The sequence below is a fragment of the Adelges cooleyi genome, unplaced genomic scaffold (genome assembly GCF_023614345.1).
Source record: "Adelges cooleyi isolate 19-005CV unplaced genomic scaffold, UGA_ACOO_1.1 ACOO_flye_CR_arks_rails_tigmint_CR_PRNA_10, whole genome shotgun sequence".
NCBI lineage: Eukaryota > Metazoa > Arthropoda > Insecta > Hemiptera > Adelgidae > Adelges > Adelges cooleyi.
This window is the reverse complement of record NW_026095752.1, coordinates 216,813-237,150: the sequence shown is the minus strand read 5'-3', so window position 1 is coordinate 237,150 and position 20,338 is coordinate 216,813. Positions and strand designations below refer to the sequence as shown.

The 20,338-nt window shown below is 29.5% G+C and overlaps 3 protein-coding genes across 12 annotated transcripts; 2 read left to right on the top strand and 1 right to left on the bottom strand.

Moving 5' to 3' along the window:
- The first annotated feature begins 457 nt into the window (after positions 1-457).
- Positions 458-6,215, top strand: LOC126836763 (uncharacterized). Of its 9 annotated transcripts, XM_050570418.1 has the most exons (8): positions 2,102-2,117; positions 2,189-2,422; positions 3,331-3,511; positions 3,596-3,727; positions 4,146-4,204; positions 5,160-5,214; positions 5,288-5,316; positions 5,902-6,215. In XM_050570418.1, the coding sequence occupies exons 2-8, from the start codon at positions 2,321-2,323 to the stop codon at positions 5,935-5,937; spliced, it is 594 nt and encodes a 197-aa protein (XP_050426375.1). In that variant the 5' UTR covers positions 2,102-2,117; positions 2,189-2,320; the 3' UTR covers positions 5,938-6,215. The 9 variants fall into 9 exon arrangements, 8 of the variants coding, with proteins under 8 accessions (XP_050426360.1, XP_050426353.1, XP_050426383.1 ...); XR_007685396.1 differs by lacking the exon at positions 2,102-2,117 and adding an exon at positions 458-576 and having other exon boundaries at positions 4,154-4,204; positions 5,160-5,316; XM_050570403.1 differs by lacking the exon at positions 2,102-2,117 and adding an exon at positions 458-576 and having other exon boundaries at positions 5,160-5,316.
- Positions 6,216-6,358: 143 nt separating this feature from the next.
- LOC126836812 (uncharacterized) lies at positions 6,359-8,462 on the top strand. Of its 2 annotated transcripts, none has more exons than XM_050570471.1 (4): positions 6,359-6,455; positions 6,693-6,897; positions 7,957-8,128; positions 8,270-8,462. In XM_050570471.1, exons 2-4 carry the CDS (start codon positions 6,733-6,735, stop codon positions 8,386-8,388), a joined length of 456 nt encoding a protein of 151 aa, XP_050426428.1. In that variant the 5' UTR covers positions 6,359-6,455; positions 6,693-6,732; the 3' UTR covers positions 8,389-8,462. The 2 variants fall into 2 exon arrangements, with proteins under 2 accessions (XP_050426428.1, XP_050426419.1); XM_050570462.1 differs by having other exon boundaries at positions 6,444-6,615.
- Positions 8,463-10,849: 2,387 nt separating this feature from the next.
- Positions 10,850-15,063, bottom strand: LOC126836757 (kelch-like protein 2). The gene is made up of 11 exons (XM_050570385.1): positions 14,665-15,063; positions 13,803-13,948; positions 13,091-13,322; positions 12,838-13,013; positions 12,647-12,755; positions 12,372-12,525; positions 12,189-12,277; positions 11,799-12,110; positions 11,578-11,727; positions 11,212-11,455; positions 10,850-11,148 (listed from the first exon to the last, which is right to left on the bottom strand). The coding sequence occupies exons 2-11, from the start codon at positions 13,850-13,852 to the stop codon at positions 10,958-10,960; spliced, it is 1,707 nt and encodes a 568-aa protein (XP_050426342.1). The 5' UTR covers positions 13,853-13,948; positions 14,665-15,063; the 3' UTR covers positions 10,850-10,957.
- Positions 15,064-20,338: the final 5,275 nt, after the last annotated feature.

The following is a 20,338-nucleotide window of genomic DNA, read 5'->3' as shown; positions in this document are numbered from 1 at the left end:
AAAAACAGAGTGCTTGTGAAATAATTAGTTGATAATCCTGTTTAAAACTTAGCGTTTTTTTTTTCTGTTTTCAATAAATATAAAGTGTATACGGATTTATATATTATTTTCAAATACAAAGAAAACTAATAATTGAAAAATGTTGTTTTGATTCGTTGGAATATTTCCCTAGCATGCCCATTTTAGATTTTGCTCCTCAGGTAACCATAAATTAAGTATAGTATTTAAGGTCTGAAAATTAGACTGAACGTGGATCTAGAACGGTCGATAAAGTATACAATTTTCTCAAAAATATGTAGTGAAACATTTTTTTTATTATAGAAACCCCCCCAAAAAAGCACACTTTGAACGTAATCATTTTTTTATGTCAGTCAAAAGTCAACAGGTATCCGAAAACATATTTTCAACAAATTTTATGAAATGTAACATTATATTTGACTCTACTTGAAAGAAACATGTCAGATCTTAGTGCTTTTAAAAAAAAAAAAAATAATACTTAAACAAAGTATTGTGCAATATTTCAAATAATTGTAATATAGAAATATAGTTATCGTGGATAGAAGACAGTGAAACAAAGTTCGTATGGGAATTTTAATTTATTTGCTTAAAAATATAATCAATCGTATAAAACAAATTAAATTTTGTACATCAATATTTTCTAAATATTACATTACCTACAATTTGTTGTAAGTTATAAATTATCTTTTCATAAATGTTTATTTTCAAATAAACTTGTACAAATAGGTACCTTGTGGGTACCTATTGAAAATATCATCTAAAAATACTCTAATTGAAATTATTCAACCGCACTCAATCTCCCTTCCTATATTTTAAACTCTATCGACCAGTCAAACATATCAGCAAATTATTCTTAATTTAAAAAACGAATTAAATGTAAAAATTGGAAGCCGAGAAGATAAACTTAGAGGCACTGAACACCAGAGCCCATGTGATCATAAAAACAAGGTGACAGAAAGCCAAAGAATTTGTTTGTTTTAGCTAAATAACGTTTTATATTTTGATAAACTTTAAGAGCTTAATGAAATTTATCAAATGTGGTAAACCTTAAAAATACCAAACCCGAGTTCTGTATTATATTATATTTATTTCCTTTTGGTTTAAAAACTTTTTTCAACACCCATTTAGTTGCCAAGCGTAAAGTAATACCTATATTATTTATATGTAATCACAAATGTTTAAAACATAATGTAAAAAAATTATGATAGAACACCGTGTACAAATTACATCCAATGCACCTACACAAAATTATTTTCTGTATTTGGTACAAGTGTTTATTTTTTGTTTAATGAACACTCAAACAATATACCCAGCAAATAATAATAAAAAAAAGTTAAAACATGTGCATAAATCCCAAAATAGTATATATGATTCGAGAATATTGTCAACTTATAATTTATTATACAATTCTATTTTTTAATAGCATATCAAGCTACATTATTAAATGCTCACACAAAAGCCCAAAAAAATTTTTACAAAATTTGAGCGCAATGGTTTTATACACTTAAAATTCTATAAAGACAATAATTTCAAATAAGTAAGTAATACAAAATAATGGAATAAAAGTGGCACCAATGTGGGGTCGGTCCAGTTTAGGCAAAAGCGCAAACCATTTGAAATAAAAAATTTTAATAAAATTCTCAATTTGCGTAAATTCTCATAATTATGTGATGACAATACCAAACAGAATACAATCACAGTAAATTCGGAAAGAATAAAGTGGATACATTAAATTATGAACCCTTTTTTATAAGTATAAAATTTTCCATTATAATAAAATAGTTAAAAACGATCACTACTGCATCGTTTATTTTTTGCCAGATCCCAATTTACATAACATAATTATTGGGCATTTTATTAGCAAATCAATTGAAATAAACTCGTTTCCGGAAGGTACCTTCTTAGGAATGTTAAGAAGTTTAACAAATCACCACTTCCCTCTTAAAAATTAAGAAACCTTAGAAGAGTTGTCTTACGTTATTATACATAACGAACTATTTTATTTCATTAATCAAAAAACGTTTTAATGAAACAATTTAAAGTTATTTTAAGTTATATAACTTAATAGAGCACTTGACGAACAAATTATTTATTTTTTGGTAATTTTTATTTTGCTGTAATATACAATTTTATTTGAAGACAAAACATTTTGAATAACGCTATTTTACAGGTGATTCAATATCAAAACACTTGTTTGTAAAAAATGATTAATTCTCTGTTTGCTTCACGTGTGTGATTGGCAAGCATCTGAAGACAAATTTTTCTGAGTTAAACTTTAGACTAAAGCAGATATAATAATAAAATGCACTTCAAGTTCATTATATCGTTAGTAAATTATTTTTTTATTGCTAACCATGTCCTTGGCGCACCGCCTGATTTGGTCCCAGAGTCTACCGAGAACGAGGTAATATTGTTTTATATTTTCTCAGCAATAATAATTTATGTTTTATTTTAATATAACGGTCCAAGTTTTACCACGTATTTTTTTTTTTTTTTGTCTTAAATATTATGGACGGTACAATGGTAGTACTTTAGCTATTAGCCAAGTACGTTATTTAAAAAAAAAGAAAACTTTTTTTTAAATAAAATTAATCATAATCATATTATTTATTAATAATAAAATACTAATTTTATTCCTAAACAAATACTTATTGGTAAACAGTTAATTTTTTAGTCTCGAATGAAAAATTGATCATAAATAAACAATTAAATAACGATTAATAATAAAATTACAGTTGATTTTTTTTTTTTTGGTGTATTTATTTAAATAAACATTTATTTGAGTAATTTTGTTCTCTGAACTTGTATCACGTGATGATAATTATTTATTTTGTATTTATTACATATGATTATTATCTAGTCAATGCGCCTATAAGTTCTACAACCAGTTTTATAAAACGGTATACAGGGTAATTAATTAGGGATAAGACGCCCATTTTTTTTGTTCTTAAAATAATTATTGCAGTTTTTTAGTTTTTCTTTTTGAAAATATTTTTGTTTATGATATTTTAAAATACCATAAAATTACCAAACATAACAATAACTTTAAAATGAATTATCCGAAAATAGTAATCGACCAACCTAAATATTCAGCAAATTATTTTAAACCTAATAAACGTTATATACTTTGGCATTTTACTATTAATATTTGATAGAGATCTGGAAAAAAATATGAAAATTTGAATATTGTCTAATATTGTTAACTAAAGTGTCTACAAAATTAAAAACTTGCAATCGTTCTAAGTGAAAATTAGTGTACTTTCCTTAATGAATAATCTCCTGTGTAACACTAATAGTAAACCCAAATTTCAGCATCTAAGTGGCGTTTATGCATACCTGACAAATCTTCTTGAAACTCAACCAGATCAGCCAATTAGTAATGTTACCTTGGATCGGTTTTTTGCGTTTGTGGATCCTTCCGATTCTCATGTACACTTAGTAGATAAGTACTTCACGATTTATCCAATGGACTGGCTAAACTATCAATTAACAGGTAACTAACTATTTTCCTGGGCTACTGTATAGCGTGCAACAGCTGTTTGTATTTTAACAATTTATTTATAAATTATTTCTGTAGACAATATAGATGAACTTTTATTTCGACGCCTTGTAAGATTTATTTGCGTTGGAACTGGACGGAATATAATAACATACACTAGTTTATTGGTGGGCAAAATCGAAGGAAAACAAGAAAAGCAAGGACTGGAAAGTAGAGCACCAAAATTAATTAAAATACTATTATTAACTAGAATACTACCCAAGCATAACTAAATTATTATAAAATCGGTCAAATTATTTGAGTTTAGTATTTTCATCCGTCGAAAAAACTAAATAAAACACATAATTGTAAAACATATTTTCCATAAACAGACAATTTGGTTAACAAACTAAGGTATTTTATTCCCAAACATTTTTAAATAACAAAAATATCAATGAATGATGTCAATAACATGTTATGATAAAAAATCATTACTATAATGAGCATGTTGTTCTTCGAAAATTCACTGTAAAACTATCCACCATTCATACAAGATTCCAATTTAAATAACAATTTCCAAATCTTAAAGAAGAAAAAAATTATTGTAAAATACTTATTCGTTTTTTATGTTTCGTAATTAATTACATAGTTATTCAGGGTGCTTTTGGCATGGTAGAAAAACGGACAAGAATGAGACAAGAAAGTTTGGTAATTATACATTTGTCTAAATAGACAATCTAAATTTTATACTTTTAAATTTTATTTTAATTAATATAATAGTTATAAATATTTTTTCTTAAATAAGATAATTTTATAAAGTTTTTTTTTATCTAAAACTGGGCAGTATGTTGTGTCATTGTTGGCGAACCCATGTACTTGTAGATGGCAATGAAGTCTGACAAGTTTGAATCAAGAAAATCAGAGAAAAGAGAAGTTACTACATTACGAGGGGTGGATTTAAAAGGTCCGCTAGGGAGGAATATAGCAAGAAATTATGAATTTGAATAAGGGGAACACAGAAAAGAGAATCATATGGATCATAGAGAGAATGTTTATTGAAATTTAAAATGTATTGCTGGAAAGAAGAAATGGAGTTTGCAGTCAAAGAAAGAACGGGAAGAGATTTTGGAACGTAACGCCATATTGTTAAAAACAAAGAATAGAAAGAATCAAAAATTGAAAGATTAGACCGAGATAGGGATTTTAAGAGATATTTGCCTGCAAGCCAACGACACTTAATGTTAAAAGGAGGACAGCCAAGGTCAGCTAGTTATTATTTAAAACCTATTGGCCTGACTATAAGAATATATTATTAATTGAATAACAGTACTTAGAGTACTGATTGGGTAATGCGGAATTACAAATTTGACGTTTTTTTGTGTATCAGTTTCTTTTTTCAGATTTTTCTATAATCCTAATTTCAAATGTTGAAATCCAGATTAATTTTTGAAATGAATGATATTAAATAATATTGTAACACAGCAATATTATTCATATAGGAAATTATTAAAATAACTTTCTGTTATGTTCTGTATTTTCTTCATATGAATAATTCAGGGTGATTCAACTAAGATATATTACCTCAGAAGATTAAGAGCCTTAAGTTTCAGTTTTTTTCACAAAATCTTTAATTTTTTAAATGACATGCTTCAAATCTTTTCAGGCAATACAAAAAGCGTTCGAGCTAGCTAGAAAATATTTCAACCTTCCTTCTGAAAGTAACCTTACATTTGATCATTTATTATTTGTTTTGAATACCACTAATAAAGATAAAATACTCGAGTATTTCAGAATCAAAAGAGTTGGAACACAATACCAAAGTAACCATTAAATATACTACATTTATCATGTAACAATTATTGTTTTCTTTACAGTTTATGCGAAGCAGTGAGGTAGTTAGACTTGGGGGGGGGGGTACCTATTCTCATTCGCATTAAAAGTGAAACCTATACTTTTCCCCTAAATCATTATAAGTATTTGCCATAGTAAAAACTTTTAGAATTTTGGTCTAAAAAAAAAAATCCTATTAAAAAATTCACTCTTGTAAAATTTTGGATATATTCCTTTTTTTTTATTGTTGTATAGTTATAGTGAAAACCACTCACGAATGTGTTGTAGTTTTTAAATAAAATACTCAATGTGATATTTTTCTTTGTCATTCGAGTTGAAAAAGTTCATTTTTATATTTTTTATATCAAATTTTAGTTCCATGTTTAAAAAATAGCGAGAAGGTGTTATTAAAAGTAACGTGAACCGCCAAGACAGATGATTTTAGTACAACGCTTTTAGCCAAAGTATAATAAATAGTATTTTTGTATAGATTTGGTCTTTTTTTTTTCTGTGCACGGCGCAACTGCCGGTTATTTATACTTAAATGTATATATGTTATTCTTTTTTTTTTCTAGACAATGTACATCCAGCTCTATTCGATGACATCGTGAGAACAGTTTGCGCACAAAATAATACGAATGTATTAGACTTTATGACAGCAATTAATAATTCAATGCGTTATATATTGAACGACTATTAGCTTATTCAGAATATATTATGGTTATTTCAATTTGGTATTATGGTGCAGTATACTATTGCCATCGACTATCCTATGTTCATATACTATGTAAAATTGTTAAAAAAGCAAAATTGATTGTAAATTGTTTCGATTGTTTGTAAAATATTAATTATCAACACAGTACAATAAATTCGATTTCAAAGCATAAAACGGGTAGTTGAATTTTTTCGAACTACGGTTGGAACAGTGAGGCGATAAATCATGATCAGCTAGTCATTATACCTATGCATAGCATTAACGTTCCCAACATTAAAAATAATTTACATTGGCGGCGGTTGCATTTTGTTCGTCGCGTTAGCCATACCCACTTAACATGCGGTGTCAGTAAATAAAAAATATAGTAGAAAAAAAAAAGAATATTAAACTTGTAGGACTTAACCTGTCACTATGGTATGTGTTTTAATAAAGTACAGTTTTAACTTATTGTCGAACATTTCAATACACGCGTTTGTGAATAATACACATTTTTTAATATTTTAACAGTTTCACATTAATGTTTACACAATGAAATAAATTGCATGGGCATGCCACAGTTTGATTAATTATTATTGTAATGATATTCTACAGAAACGCGCTATAAAATTGGCCATTACACAGCATAAAAAATATCGTTCTTCTGTTATTTAGATAAAGTCATATTTAAAAGTTTCCAACTAGAGGGTAAAAAATGAATGTTAAATGTGCTATAATATTATGGATTGTAATGATTGTGAGTTGTCAACCAGCAAAATCTATGCAAAGCCATAGCAGAGAAACTGTTAGACAAAAGGAGATGCTAAGACAAGTTGAAATTCAAAATAGACTGGACCCTACCGACGATGCGACAGAACAGGTAACTGTAGTTAATTTTTTTTTAACAATCTCAAAGAGAAACGGTTAATATATATATTTTTTTTGGGGACAGATTTACTTTACCACCTTTTTTTTGTAATTTTTTTTACCATACAACAGCTAGAGAAGTCAGCCTAATAAAGGGTGCCTTTTTTTCTATAATTGTTTTTACTCTAATAACTGTTTATACTCTTTTGAACAACATAATTACTAATTTCTTTCAATTATTTGTTTTTAGAGTATATTTTTAAAAATCTTCGTATAAAAAAAAACTTTTTAACATAATTGTTTGAATAAAAAAATGTGTATAGAAATTATTGAAACAACTTTGTTGTTGCAACTTTGCATTACAATTTTTTTCGTATTCATTTTTAAATAAAACATTTCTAACAATATTGAATTCTGCTGTGTTTTATTATTAGATTTCATAATACCTCACAAAAGCTGTAACATGGTGTATACGAATTAATCAATTTCACTTAGACACACAGACTTCCTCTAATAGTAGTTACAAATTGTTGTTAGTATTTTAAGACTGGCAATACTATGTATACATTTATATACATGCAATAATGGCAAATTGACCACAATCTTGACAAACATTTAACAAAAAATTGTCTTCATTCTACAAAGTTTCGTGTTATTTAAAAAAATATAGAAGTTAAAATTAATCAAAGTATGATGCCAGGTGCCAAAATATACAAAATTATATCGGATCTTACATAACAATTACTTAACCTGAATGTGTTTAAAATATATGAGGCGCTCAGATGCCAAACCGATTAACTCCACTTTTTTTTTCAAATTGCGAATAAATAGCACGGTTGGATTAAAAAAAAAGTGTACAATTTTCAGTGGCCAAGTTAAATAACTACAAAGTTGAATTTTTCACCACTAGAGTGCGCCAAGAAAATTGGCAATTGTACTTGCATACATTGTTCAAATAACTTAAACTGCCTGTCCTGAGAAATTGCATTTTATGGAGTTAATCAGTTTGGCTTCTGAGCGCCCCATAGATAAGTTGTGAAATTATTGTGTGAAATCCAAAATTATAATTTAGGTGATAGAAGATTTATGGTCTTTTGCGGAAATACTGGTTATAGACGACCAAGGAATCTTTGAGGGCATAGGTTTCACTAATGAAACAAAAATGAAAGCTATTTTACCTGTAGAATACCACGAGCTTATGAGAAACTGGTTAATTGAAAATCGTGATTTGCGTCGTCCAGAAGGTAACACTATTTGATTGCTATTAAACCATTAACATTGTAATCGAATACACGTGTAATAGGGACCTCTACCTCTGAGGTTACATATTATTATTGTAACCATTTAAGTGTTTCATCCATATTAATCTAGTATCACATTAACAGATCCAGCTACCTTGATATATAGGACAAAATTTGGCAAATTGATGAAATTCCTAATGGTTCCAGCAGAACGAATAGAATTTCTGAACGAATTAAAAAATCCAAAGGGTGAAACTTCATAATATATTTATTAAGGTTGTCATACATTTTACACTCATGGTTTATTAAAATTATTATTTGTATGCACTTTAATCCTAAAAAAAGTACTATTTAATATAAATTATACTATATTATTATATCAACAATAAAGTTGTATTATTTTTGTTTTGTTTTAATAATTATAATACATAATACCTAATAGATCTTTACAAAATGGTCGTCACTTTTTTGTTCAAATTGAAAGTGACCTTTCTGTAATATTATTGTATGACACTAATATAATATTGTACTCGGTAACCAACCCGGATATATAAATAATAATAAACTAGATTGCTAAGCGATTGCCAATAAAGATAATTGAACTTATCATTTTCTGCCATCTTTGTGGGAATTGGAACTTTAACATATTTTTATAACTGACATCATTGCTTATAACAATAATTACAAATAAAGTTGACAGATCAGAATCACAGATTTATATATATTTTATTTTATACACACACATAAATCCCACAAAAATGGCGGACGTCGATTTTAATTCTTATCAATCTAGTTTATTATATCTGTGTTGTGTATCTTATCATTTTTCGGACAACTGCCAATCACCCGGCGCGACCCGTCTTATCAATTAAACCGAAACGTTATAACTTTTAACTCATCTTTCAGCTTTCTTTAAACATTATGATTCAACACCGCTTGTAGAACTATTATAAAAATATTGTGATTTTCATCTTCTTACGCGTATACTTAATATTGCTAGAATTATTATACAAGCGTTTTAATTTCTGAGCTTATATGCATATAGTAATATGTTGTTAACAAAACGTTCAAACTAATGAACCGTTAATAATGGTAGAAGTAAACATTTTGGACAAAATACAGTCGTTTCTTTCGGAAAGAGCATTTGCTCTTTTCGCAAAAGAATCAAATACTTAGTAGGAACTCAACAACCAGGAATAGTCAGAATATTATCACAGATAAATTCGGGTAATCGATCAACAAAACATTTTACGCATTTTTCAACCTAATAATATTAAGTTATAATACATCTATAGCAAGTTAAAACTTTTTAAAATAAATAGTCGAATTTGTTCCAAAAATGTGTGTGGAATATAAAGATTATATTGCTGTATTTTTACTGTTACATTAACTTTCTAGCGCTTGCGCCAGCAGTGTTTACATCACTAATGTTAAAAACAGCGCACAGCATTTAAATGTGAGAGGTCAGTCTAGTGTAACATTTAGTATTCTCTAGTTGATAAATTATCATCACGATAGGTGAAAGAAAAAACAACAATTTTCCCACGGCAAGATAGAAAGTGGTGTAAACACCGCAGCGCAACAGCAAATGGGATTTTTCAAAAGCCCGAGTGCTTGGGGTTAAGTTATTTTGTTCTTCGACTACATGTAAAATTGTTATTGTAGTTAAATTATATCAAGAGAAAATAGCCAGCACAGTGTAGTTGAAGTGAATTTGAGTTGGTAAAAATATTGATAATTGAATAATTGTAAAGTCGAAAGAATTGATAAAATTGTATTTTTAGTTAGATGAAAATGATTGGGGTAAGATAATCCCAGATTCTTTTGAATATTGTAAAATCACAGGAGTAAAACAATCTTTAAATTTATGTTAACTTGAAATATGTATGAAAAAAATGTTCTCTTCTCTCTCCAAACACATATTAGGTGATTTCATACCGCCGATAAACCAAGTTGATACAATAAGTGTAAAATTTTGCAGTTTTAAATATTTTTATCGCAAACCCTTTTTATTTACTTATTTACACCTCAAAAATCTATGGTCTCAATAAAGAGAACAACCAATAATTATAAAAAAGTATAGTAATTGTTTTTTTAGATATAATTATCTAGTTGTTGTAAAAAAAAAACTTTCCGCTTGTTTCTGTCACAAGTTGATCTCAATTAAATATATTTTTATTTTTATCGCAACGATAGAAACCGGCTTGGATTATTGTGCACAAATTTCAACAATCTGTCATGGACAAAATGTGTGCCACAACCAAGTCATATTTTAAAATATTTTCTGATAAAACTACTACTCAAGTAAACCGACCAACTTGTAAAACGGTAAAACAAAAAGAAGCCAAACACATAATACAATAATACTATTATTATACAGGTTAATTTTAAATTAAATAAAATTATTTTCCTCTTGTCACAAATTTATATTGATTTGATTATTTTTAAATTTAAACAAGCACATAAACCGACCGGTGTATCCAAATGAGCAAAACAAGCTCTCTTTAATCAAACCTCCCTATTTAGTTCCAATAAACATATTTAGACATAATAATCAATAGCGGGTTCATATCGTTTGACAGAGCCGCACAAATGAATATTTACAATACAACGATCAATATTATAAAATTGTTTGTACTCTTTAACCAAACCAAATTTCTGATGTAAGAGATTATTCACTGATGTAGCCAACCAAAATATTTAATAAGGACACAACCCTTAATGTTGCATATAAATAATGAAGTATAATTTTTTTTTTTAAATGGTTTCAATAATAATTTCAATACAAAATTAAAGTCATACAATGATATCTATAAATAAATGAATTATAACTTATAAGTGAATACCATACGATTTCAAAATATAATCATTAAAATAAATGATATGACCATTTCCTGGTAATGGCTTGAAATTGAATTCCGTGTCAACCCGAAACCATTGTTTGTTTTCTACGTCATATCTTTCACAAATAAGTTGTCCATCATTTATAAACACGATTAAGTCGTTTTTTTTGTTAACCACATCTGCAATTTAAATTTACAAGTAAAAAAAAAATGTACAATATACTTGAATGAGTATATACTGACTGTGTGTGGCAAACTGTTTTCCCGAATGCATGTTAGGAATTTCATCCCATTTGAAATGGTGTACATCGAATTTAAAAATTCTAGTGTGTCCAAATACAACGCCGATGAGATAAATGAAATTATTTATTCTAGTAATAGCCATCTTAGAATTGGCGATAGGCATAGGATCGAGTTGTTTCCAATACTTGTTTTCAAAATCATAGTATTCTACAGTCGCAAGATAACTAAAGTCATATCCACCAAACTACATGTGAAACAATAAAAACGCATAATATTAAACAAACCAACATTACGCAACATTATTTTTACAACAACTAACAAAGTATAAGTAGACATGGATTTTATGTTAAAATGGAATTCACTTACAACATATAACTGATTATTATTGATTATAGCACTGCACGAGTCTCGAGCCGTGGGCATGGGTTCAATAATTTCCGTCCATAATTTTGTATTTGTATCATAATATTCTACTGAATTAGAAAATTGTTGAGATACAAGATCATAGCCTCCTACCTTAAGAAAAAAATTTCTTGTAAAAAATGTTGTTTTTCTTATGCTAACTATACAATCGATAAAATACGCACGACATAAATAAATTGCTTATTAGTACAGACGGCAAAACTTTTTCGAGGATGTATGAGTTGTGATGTAGGAACCCATTTTTTTAACTTAAGGTCAAGTTCGTCTACACTATTGATATAATCATCATACATATTTGTGCCGCCAATTGCAATTATTATTCCGTTTTCAGAGACCACCATTGTCACGTCTTTGCGAGGTGGACAAAAAAACAAATGTGTGGTTGGTCGCCATTTCATATCATCATCTTTGCTAATATCCATATACTTTACAGAGGAATTGCCACTAATCGAACGACGATTAATTGCCAAAATAACCTAAATATAAATTTATACAAATAACATTCAAACCAATTAAACGTGTAAAACACGATGATTAACATTTTTTTTACATACGTTGGGTAGCAGGTTCCTCCCTAATGTTAATCTATCTTGTGAGTTGACACGTAGATTAACGTAGATTTCTGTCTTTAGAGATAAATATACTGAAAAAAAAAAACTTAACTCATTTTCGACCATTGTGTGGGTTTCATCGTTTTTGCCTTGTTATTATACAAAGTGAATTGAAAATGCACTTACGCTCATCGTTTGCTTTCAATAAAGGTTCATCACAAATTCGTTGAAGTCCCACTTTTGAAATTAAATGCAAACGTACATACTTCATGAGATCTGGTAACAAGGGACTTCGTTCATTCGCGTCATAGGTTATCCAACCGATGATAAAATCAAAAATCTAAAACAAAATTGATAGTGTTGACAATAACTATTTTCTTCCGTTTCTAATCACGTTATAATAATAAATAACTATGCGTGTAATTGACAAGAACGTTTACACTCAATTTAGAATAATATACCTTTTCTTCAGAGTCTATTACTAAATCTTCGTTTGATATTAACTCGACGACATCATCAAACTGAAATTCATATAGGTATTCTAACGATGAATCCGAATTTATAATTAAGCTAAATAAAAAAAAAATGCACCGTAATATTATTTGATTATTTCATTAACTGTCATGACCCTGTGTCAAACTTGATTACCTACCTGAAATTATTTAACAAGTACAACCAACAAAAACTGTAAATCTTTTTGTGCGATATTAACGTGGAAGTCTCCAATAAACTAACACAATTCTTATGATTTATATTTTTTTTTATGTATTCAAAACACAGTTCTTTTGCGTAGTTTAAATCATAAAAATTGGCAGCATGCAACATTTTCTAAAAAAAACAATAATAAGTAATTAACGATAGAATAATTATAATGAACTTTAAATATACTGTTGCGTGTTTCTTACCTCGACATTATGTTCATTGATATCAAGTTTTAAGGTGTATATATAGTTGACTATCGTTTTTAGTATTTCAGAGTCCATTTCTTTTATACAAACATCTTTTTTTGTACTTTCACTGAATGGTCCGGTGAACATCATTAAAAAATTAGAACTTGCTGAAGCCAATATTAATTTATGTGCAGAAATTTGAACACCATCGTCGGTAACCAAGTTAACATCGCAAAGGATATTCGTCCTGCATAAATGTAAAAACATGTTAATCCAATTAGAGCTAGATTAGTGGCTATATCTGTATCTATATAGAACTTAGGGATTAGAGGCTTTATACAATTTTGACCACTAAAAAGGTTGTACCAGTGGCTCTATTTAGATATAAACTTTTAACTAAACGTGAGTAGCAAAAAGAAGGTGACACATTCAAATAAAAATACAAAAATAGTTACACTTCAAAAAAGTTAATATTGTTTTGCTAACTTTACATTAAGTTAATGTGGGTCATTTGTACAGACTGCCGAATTGACGCTACTGTTATACAGTTAATAATATTACACAATTTTAAAATACAATATATAGATTCTTATACATACCTAATTACATAAATATTTATAAATTACATTATTTGAAAGAGCACGAAAAATTAGAAACATTAATTGGTAATAAATAATACCTAATTTTGTATAGCTTATAAACTAATAATACATAATTTATAACTTACTGAAAGAAATGATAAAAGTTTTTATAATATTCTGCCAACATAGCCTCCATGCTTGTTATTTTACTAGATTAACAGTCTTTATGGAAACTTGTACAGTTGCACTTAACAGTGTTTTACTTGTTCCAGAATTCAACAATTTGTCTTCCCTAAAACATGTTCCAGATATCAAATAATATAATTAGCTATTTAAATTACGCGGTAAAATAATTCACATTGTAACCCAGTTGACTTTTGCCTTGTAGATTTTCATGAATTTTTGTATACTCTAAGTATCTAATACTTTAAAATTGCCCGATTTTAAAAAATAAATACATTTTACAAACTCTTCAAGAGTTATATATTTTTGAATACACGAGTAGTAATTTTAGCTTTAACGCGAAGCCAAAAAGGTTAGGTTAGTATTAGATTGTGTGAAATATGTTTAGATAGGTATAGTACTACCATTATACATGAACAAAGTATAATTATTGTAGAAAAACTTCTAATTTGAGAAAGAACAAAAAAAAAGAGTAAATTAGTGTAATTTTTTATTTTCCAGGTTGTTATGTGTGAATGAATCAACAAGTATGAGAAAAATATTGTTATCATATTATTAATTATGATTTATAATGACCAACCCTAATACTAATAAAACAATTTTAATCACATTATTGCCATTACACTAATTTCTATTGAGATAATATTTGTGCTATTCATCTATTCTGTCGTACAAATATAACCAGTTGAACGTTTTTCATTTAAATAAATGATTCTTCGATAGCTTTTTTTTTGCATCGTTCATTCAAAAAAAAAAAAATGTATTAATACTATTGAACTTTTATAGTTATTGTATACAATCTAAAATAATTATACAACCACTTACTTGATTAAATTAGGTTGCAGTTTCTCAGTCGTCTTAAAAAACGAACAGACCGACCGATACAAACGTTATTACAATAGCACAAACAGTAAACACCCCGATACTCTACTCTACTAAAATGATTTGGTATTTCTTTCCTTCTTATGTAATGTGCTATCGATTGTGTTATAATTCAGGGTTTCAATTACAGCGTTCCGGTCCTGATGTCATGTACAAAATAATAGGAACGAAAGAAATTTAACGGCACGGAAGCCTCGTCTTTGGCCTCTACTGGACGAAACTTATCTTAGTTAATTAAGAGCTGTAAAGTAAATGTATTTCCATTTGTTTTTCTCAATTAAACGTAAAAATCACAAACCAGGAACACAAGGTGGAATGTATACACATTACACTAATGACTAAACGCGTACTGTCACTTTAAAATGTAAACATCAACAAAAACTATTATCAGTATATTATAACACAAACAAACAACAAGCGTTGGTAGCCTTATACCATATTTAGGTAAACAGGTTTTTACCGATTGTTTACTGATAACAGTATGTGCCCCCGCCGGTGATATTTAGATTGATAAGGATCGTTTGCTCATCGCCAAAATTATTAATGCGTTATCACAGCTGGTACTAAAAACCCAAACTGCCGTAAAAGCTATAAAATATTTGTTTGGTTCCAAAACTTGTTCACTATAGACAACTGTCAAATGATATAAAATGTACTATGAATTACACATTAGTTTGATACTATCACCACTATAAAATATCTAGTAGGTTGTCAAACACTTAGTGAAATTGAAGAGAAAAAAATAGGTACCTACTGTGTCGTATGTAAACATCTCATATTATATTACTTAACAGAACATAGTAAGTGGGTCATGGTATATTTCGCACTCTTGGGGCAAAACTGTCACAACTAAAAAGACATAGTTTTTCGGAAATACAATTTTAACATTGCTGGTGTTTAATCATTTTTTGGGCGTTTTTCTCCATTTTGATGGGAAGGGATAAACTTTCTTAAATTTTAGATCCATTTAAGTAGCTACAGGTACGATTTCTGATCTATAGAGTTGCTACACGAAGAAATCAGTTCAGTGGCTTAAAAGATAAGACAAACAAAAATACATAAATAAAAACACAGCATTGTAAAAACAATACCATCTCAGCTAAGAATAGAAGGTAATGAAATAAATAACATATTTTAGTTGCATTATTTTTTTTTTAGATACTTAACACTTGAATAATGTTGTGCAGAAAATTAAAACCTTAAAATGTGATTTCTTCTTACCACCTTCATAATCATGTTCAGAGAAAATCGGAGAAAAAATGCTGTGCGTGCTTCAAAGGGTTAAAATTTATATTGAAAATCAACATTTAATTTACTATTTTATTATTTATAGAAGTATAATATAAGTATTCGCTCCACCCTAAAAAAGTATAGTAAATCTATAGATTTTGCTATATTTTTTTAAATTGATACTACATAATGAAAAATAAAATTATTTTAAAGTTTTTGATTATTATCATTTAGCAGGATGAATTGTTGGTTAGCCATCTAAAAATATATCAACATATGGATTTATACCTTTCATGCTTTACTTAAAAAAGTATTAATGTATATATCAATTTATCCATTATGTATAAAATATGTCTGGATAAGTATCAAATAATTTAGGTATTTTATGCACTGAATATTATTATTATTATCATTTTGTACTCTGACCGTTTTTATAATCACCGCCGGACACTCGAATAATCAAAAATATTTGCTACAAATTATTTCAGACATTTCATTCATGTTTTCTACTCTTGAGTTCCTAAGTAACCGTCACACAAACATATCATTCTTCCACACTTTTAAACTTCTAATAACCAACAAACGTCAGACCTTAAGTATCAAAGTACCTTTAGCATTAAAGGTCCAGATCCAAAAACTAAAAGATTTGCATCGAGACATTTCATTTAACCTCTCTTTGGACATTTTTATAAGCTCTGCCAAATAGTCGATCAAAAATCAAAATAATGTATTTATCACTCTTCACTTCTTTCCCTTTTAAGTTTTAATATAAACTCTAGACATTTCATTCATGTGATTTACTCTTGAATTCTTAAACACTTATGAACTTCTGTTAAACCACCAGACCTTTAATATACATATTTAATGCATTATGCTGTTGGTTACATTATAAACGTACAGTACGTCATTACCGAATAATGGCATAGACGGTGATTTCTGAACAAATAAGAATTTTAATTCAACCAATATCTAGACATATAACGTATACGTTTGAAAAAGTTTTGTTGCACATAGGAACACCATATCAGACATATACAGACTGACCTCTAAACATTTCTTTCTATTTTTAACCATAGCTATTACCAAGCCCGTGAAGTAAACAACACCTCAAACAATTCAAATTAAAAAAAAAAAAAAATTGTCCTTTAAGCAAGTAGCACACTTGCTTTAGTAGTAGGACGTTTCTGATCTGACAGATAGCTAGACTTGCACTACAGTTAACCGGTACTTAGCTTGCAAAACACTTTTTCGAAAATAAGTATGAACTATGATTACTAGATAAAGGTACGATGAATTATAACGGTATACTTTAAAACGTAGTGAGCTGACTCGACACCGTGGCCGGGCACCCCCCTCGGAACTGCTGTGTACAGACATATAACATACTACGTTTAAACAAATTTTCTTTCACAAAGGTAAACCTTAACAGACATTTAGCTGACTGTCCTCTAGAAATTTTTATCTGTTTTCAACTAATAAAATTAAGCGGGATGACGCCGGCCTATATTGATGACGTGGTCTATAATATGACAACATTTACCAAAGACAATTTCCATTGTACACTTTTTCCCAATGGCCAGCTTCTTATCAAGCCTCTTTAACTTTTTAAAATTTTAATTTAAACTTAATTTTAAACCTGTTACCTCCTCATAGACTGTAGCCTACAAACCTAGGATATTTTTAGTTGGCGGAGCGAGTGAATGCCAAAACACTCGGAGACCTGCCGTCCTTATCAGTTTTCAATACGAATTCCGCCCGCTGATAAGGAACTGGACATTGTTAGTTCATAAAAATTGGTAAAAGTGGTAGCAACCCAAGTAAGCAACACCGGACACTTGATATTTATTAACCGTCTAACTTCTAGACTATTCTTTTCATATTAAAATTTAAAAAAATTACAGATACATAGCTAGACTTACTCTACATTTAATCAGTACTTAGCTTGCAAATATTTGTCCATAACTAGGTATGAATTCTGATTACTAGATACAGCCTATAGGTACCATGAATTATAACGTCATTCCTTTAAGACGTATTGCGATGGCTCGACACCGTGGCCGGCGCAGCCGGGCACCCCCCTCGGAATCTGTGACCTCCCCGAAAATACTTTGCAGCGAGGGGACGTGAGCGTGCGTGCCCGGCGTAGCCGGGTACAGTACCAGGAATCAGTGACCTACCCGCCCGACTTAGGGGCCTGGGGGCGGAGCCCCCAGCTAGAGCGAAGCTCTAGTAAAATAGATAAAGTAGTAAAATAGCGACTTGGTTTTTAAAGCCCTTGTGTCGATAAACTTATTTCGAGTAAGTACATAATATTTTAGCTTAAGTGTTTCGACACCAGGGCATTGCCCCGAGTTCCCTAACATATTAAACAACAACATCCGTATTAACACAGTACATATTTATTAGGTGATCATTAATTAAGTGTATTAGTATCACTAAGGTTTTCACGAGAAAGGGAATAAACAGGATGACAGCTTGAATAGATATTGAATATAATTAATATTGTTTATTTGGGTCATGGATAAGTAATAATTATTATATAACCTTATATGGTAGTATAAGTGTACACTGATGAAATCATGAGTAATATTTAAGTTGTTTATACAAGGACCAATTACGTCTGTAACCTAGATTGTATAGTATATAAGACATAGTATTAAGGTGTTGGATTTACCATTCTATTACGGCTGCTGTTATAATTGAAACGTACGTTGTATATATATTATTCTCTATACTGTGTGTGTTTTTATATTTAATAGTATTGTGTTAAACATATTATTGTTGTGTTTTATTTTCTACTTAAATACTAACTTCCACCAAGATATACAGGCGTATATCGCAATAGGTTATGGGCCCAGACACATAGTCTCAGGCACAACAGTGAAGCATCAGAAGACTAAGTATTTTATGTAGTTAAAATTCACTTATTCCAATTGTTCAGTAAGTACTATTTTTAAGTACGTTATCTTTTAACTATGGACGAGTCACTGAAGATTACAAAGCTGAGTAACTCGGAAGGCTGGACACTTTGGAAGTTTCAAATGAAGGTAATAATTAATTCATTTGAGGTAAGCGGTATAATTACAGGAGATTATAAAAAGCCAGTATATACAATAGCAACCTCCGAGAAAGAAGAGGATGCCAAGAAAAGGTTTCAGTTAGAACGAATAGCGTGGTCAAGGGCTGATAGTAAATGTCAAAGATTAATCGTCACGTCATTGGAAAATGGACCGTTACAATATTTGCTAAATTGTAGTACAGCATATGATATGTGGAACAAATTATTAAGTATCTACGAGCAAAAATCTGAAGCAGGTATACATTTATTACAAAATAAATTTTTCAGTTATGTAAAAGAGCCTACAGATGACATTTCGACGCATATCAGCAAACTACAGAGTCTTCAAAACCAACTCGCTCTATCGGGAGAGAAAATCTCTGACAATATGTTGCTAACTAAAATTCTTATGACTTTACCGCCATCTTATAAACATTTTTACAGTGCATGGGACAGTGTACCTCAAGCAAGTAAAAATTTAAATGAACTTACATCTCGGTTGTTAATAGAAGAATCGAGAATGTCTCAAGGAAGTTCAGAAGTTGAAGCAGAGGAATCCAATGCTTTGACTGTCAAAAGATTTCAAAAGAAATTTTTTAAGAAGAATGGTGGTAATGTTGGTAATGAACGTAATTTTAGTAATAATAATACTAAAAAGATAGGTCCCTGTTTTTGGTGCAAGAAACTAGGTCATCTCAAGAAAGACTGCAAGAAGTATCAAAAGTACCAGAAGGATCAGGGTGAGGCGAAATCAGATTCGCCAAGTACAAGTTTAACAGGTCAAGCGTTCTATAGTGAATCTTTGGTTACTGATCGCAAAGAGAATCAATGGTATTTGGATTCAGGAGCTACTGAACACATGACAAGCAACAGAGAGTGGTTTGTGAACTATAAAAAATTCAGGTCGCCAGTGGAAATAAGGATTGGCGATGGTACAAATTTACAGGCAGAAGGTTCGGGAAATATTAACATAATATGTTATGTGGGAAATAACATGAATACAAATTATTTGTCTAATGTGTTATATGTACCAAATTTAAAGTATAATTTATTTAGTACGGGCAAAGCATTAGATAAAGGTTTGAAATTGGAATCAGATAGTAAAAAGTGTATTTTTTTGAAAAACAATAAGGCCGTTTGCACTGGTGAACGCAAAAACGGGTTATACAATATGAACATTGAGATTGTACAACAAATAGCCGACGACATGACATTGACCGAGCAAGGTAACGGACAAATGGAAGTGAATGCGGCAATCGCGGATTCCATTCAACTTTGGCATGAACGACTAGGTCATCAATGTAAACAGTACGTAAAATCTTGTTTGCT

What these genes read in the sequence shown, in the direction of transcription:
- LOC126836763 (XM_050570403.1), top strand. Translation starts at nt 2,321, where the DNA reads ATGCACTTCAAGTTCATTATATCGTTAGTAAATTATTTTTTTATTGCT. An exon ending in CAGAGTCTACCGAGAACGAG is followed by an intron (nt 2,423 to 3,330) that starts GTAATATTGTTT and finishes CCCAAATTTCAG; the next exon opens with CATCTAAGTGGCGTTTATGC. An exon ending in AGTTGGAACACAATACCAAA is followed by an intron (nt 5,317 to 5,901) that starts GTAACCATTAAA and finishes TTTTTTTTCTAG; the next exon opens with ACAATGTACATCCAGCTCTA.
- LOC126836812 (XM_050570471.1), top strand. Translation starts at nt 6,733, where the DNA reads ATGAATGTTAAATGTGCTATAATATTATGGATTGTAATGATTGTGAGT. An exon ending in CCGACGATGCGACAGAACAG is followed by an intron (nt 6,898 to 7,956) that starts GTAACTGTAGTT and finishes ATTATAATTTAG; the next exon opens with GTGATAGAAGATTTATGGTC. An exon ending in TGATTTGCGTCGTCCAGAAG is followed by an intron (nt 8,129 to 8,269) that starts GTAACACTATTT and finishes TCACATTAACAG; the next exon opens with ATCCAGCTACCTTGATATAT.
- LOC126836757 (XM_050570385.1), bottom strand. Translation starts at nt 13,852, where the DNA reads ATGGAGGCTATGTTGGCAGAATATTATAAAAACTTTTATCATTTCTTT. An exon ending in TCAATGAACATAATGTCGAG is followed by an intron (nt 13,014 to 13,090) that starts GTAAGAAACACG and finishes TGTTTTTTTTAG; the next exon opens with AAAATGTTGCATGCTGCCAA. An exon ending in AAAACAGTTTGCCACACACA is followed by an intron (nt 11,149 to 11,211) that starts GTCAGTATATAC and finishes TTTAAATTGCAG; the next exon opens with ATGTGGTTAACAAAAAAAAC.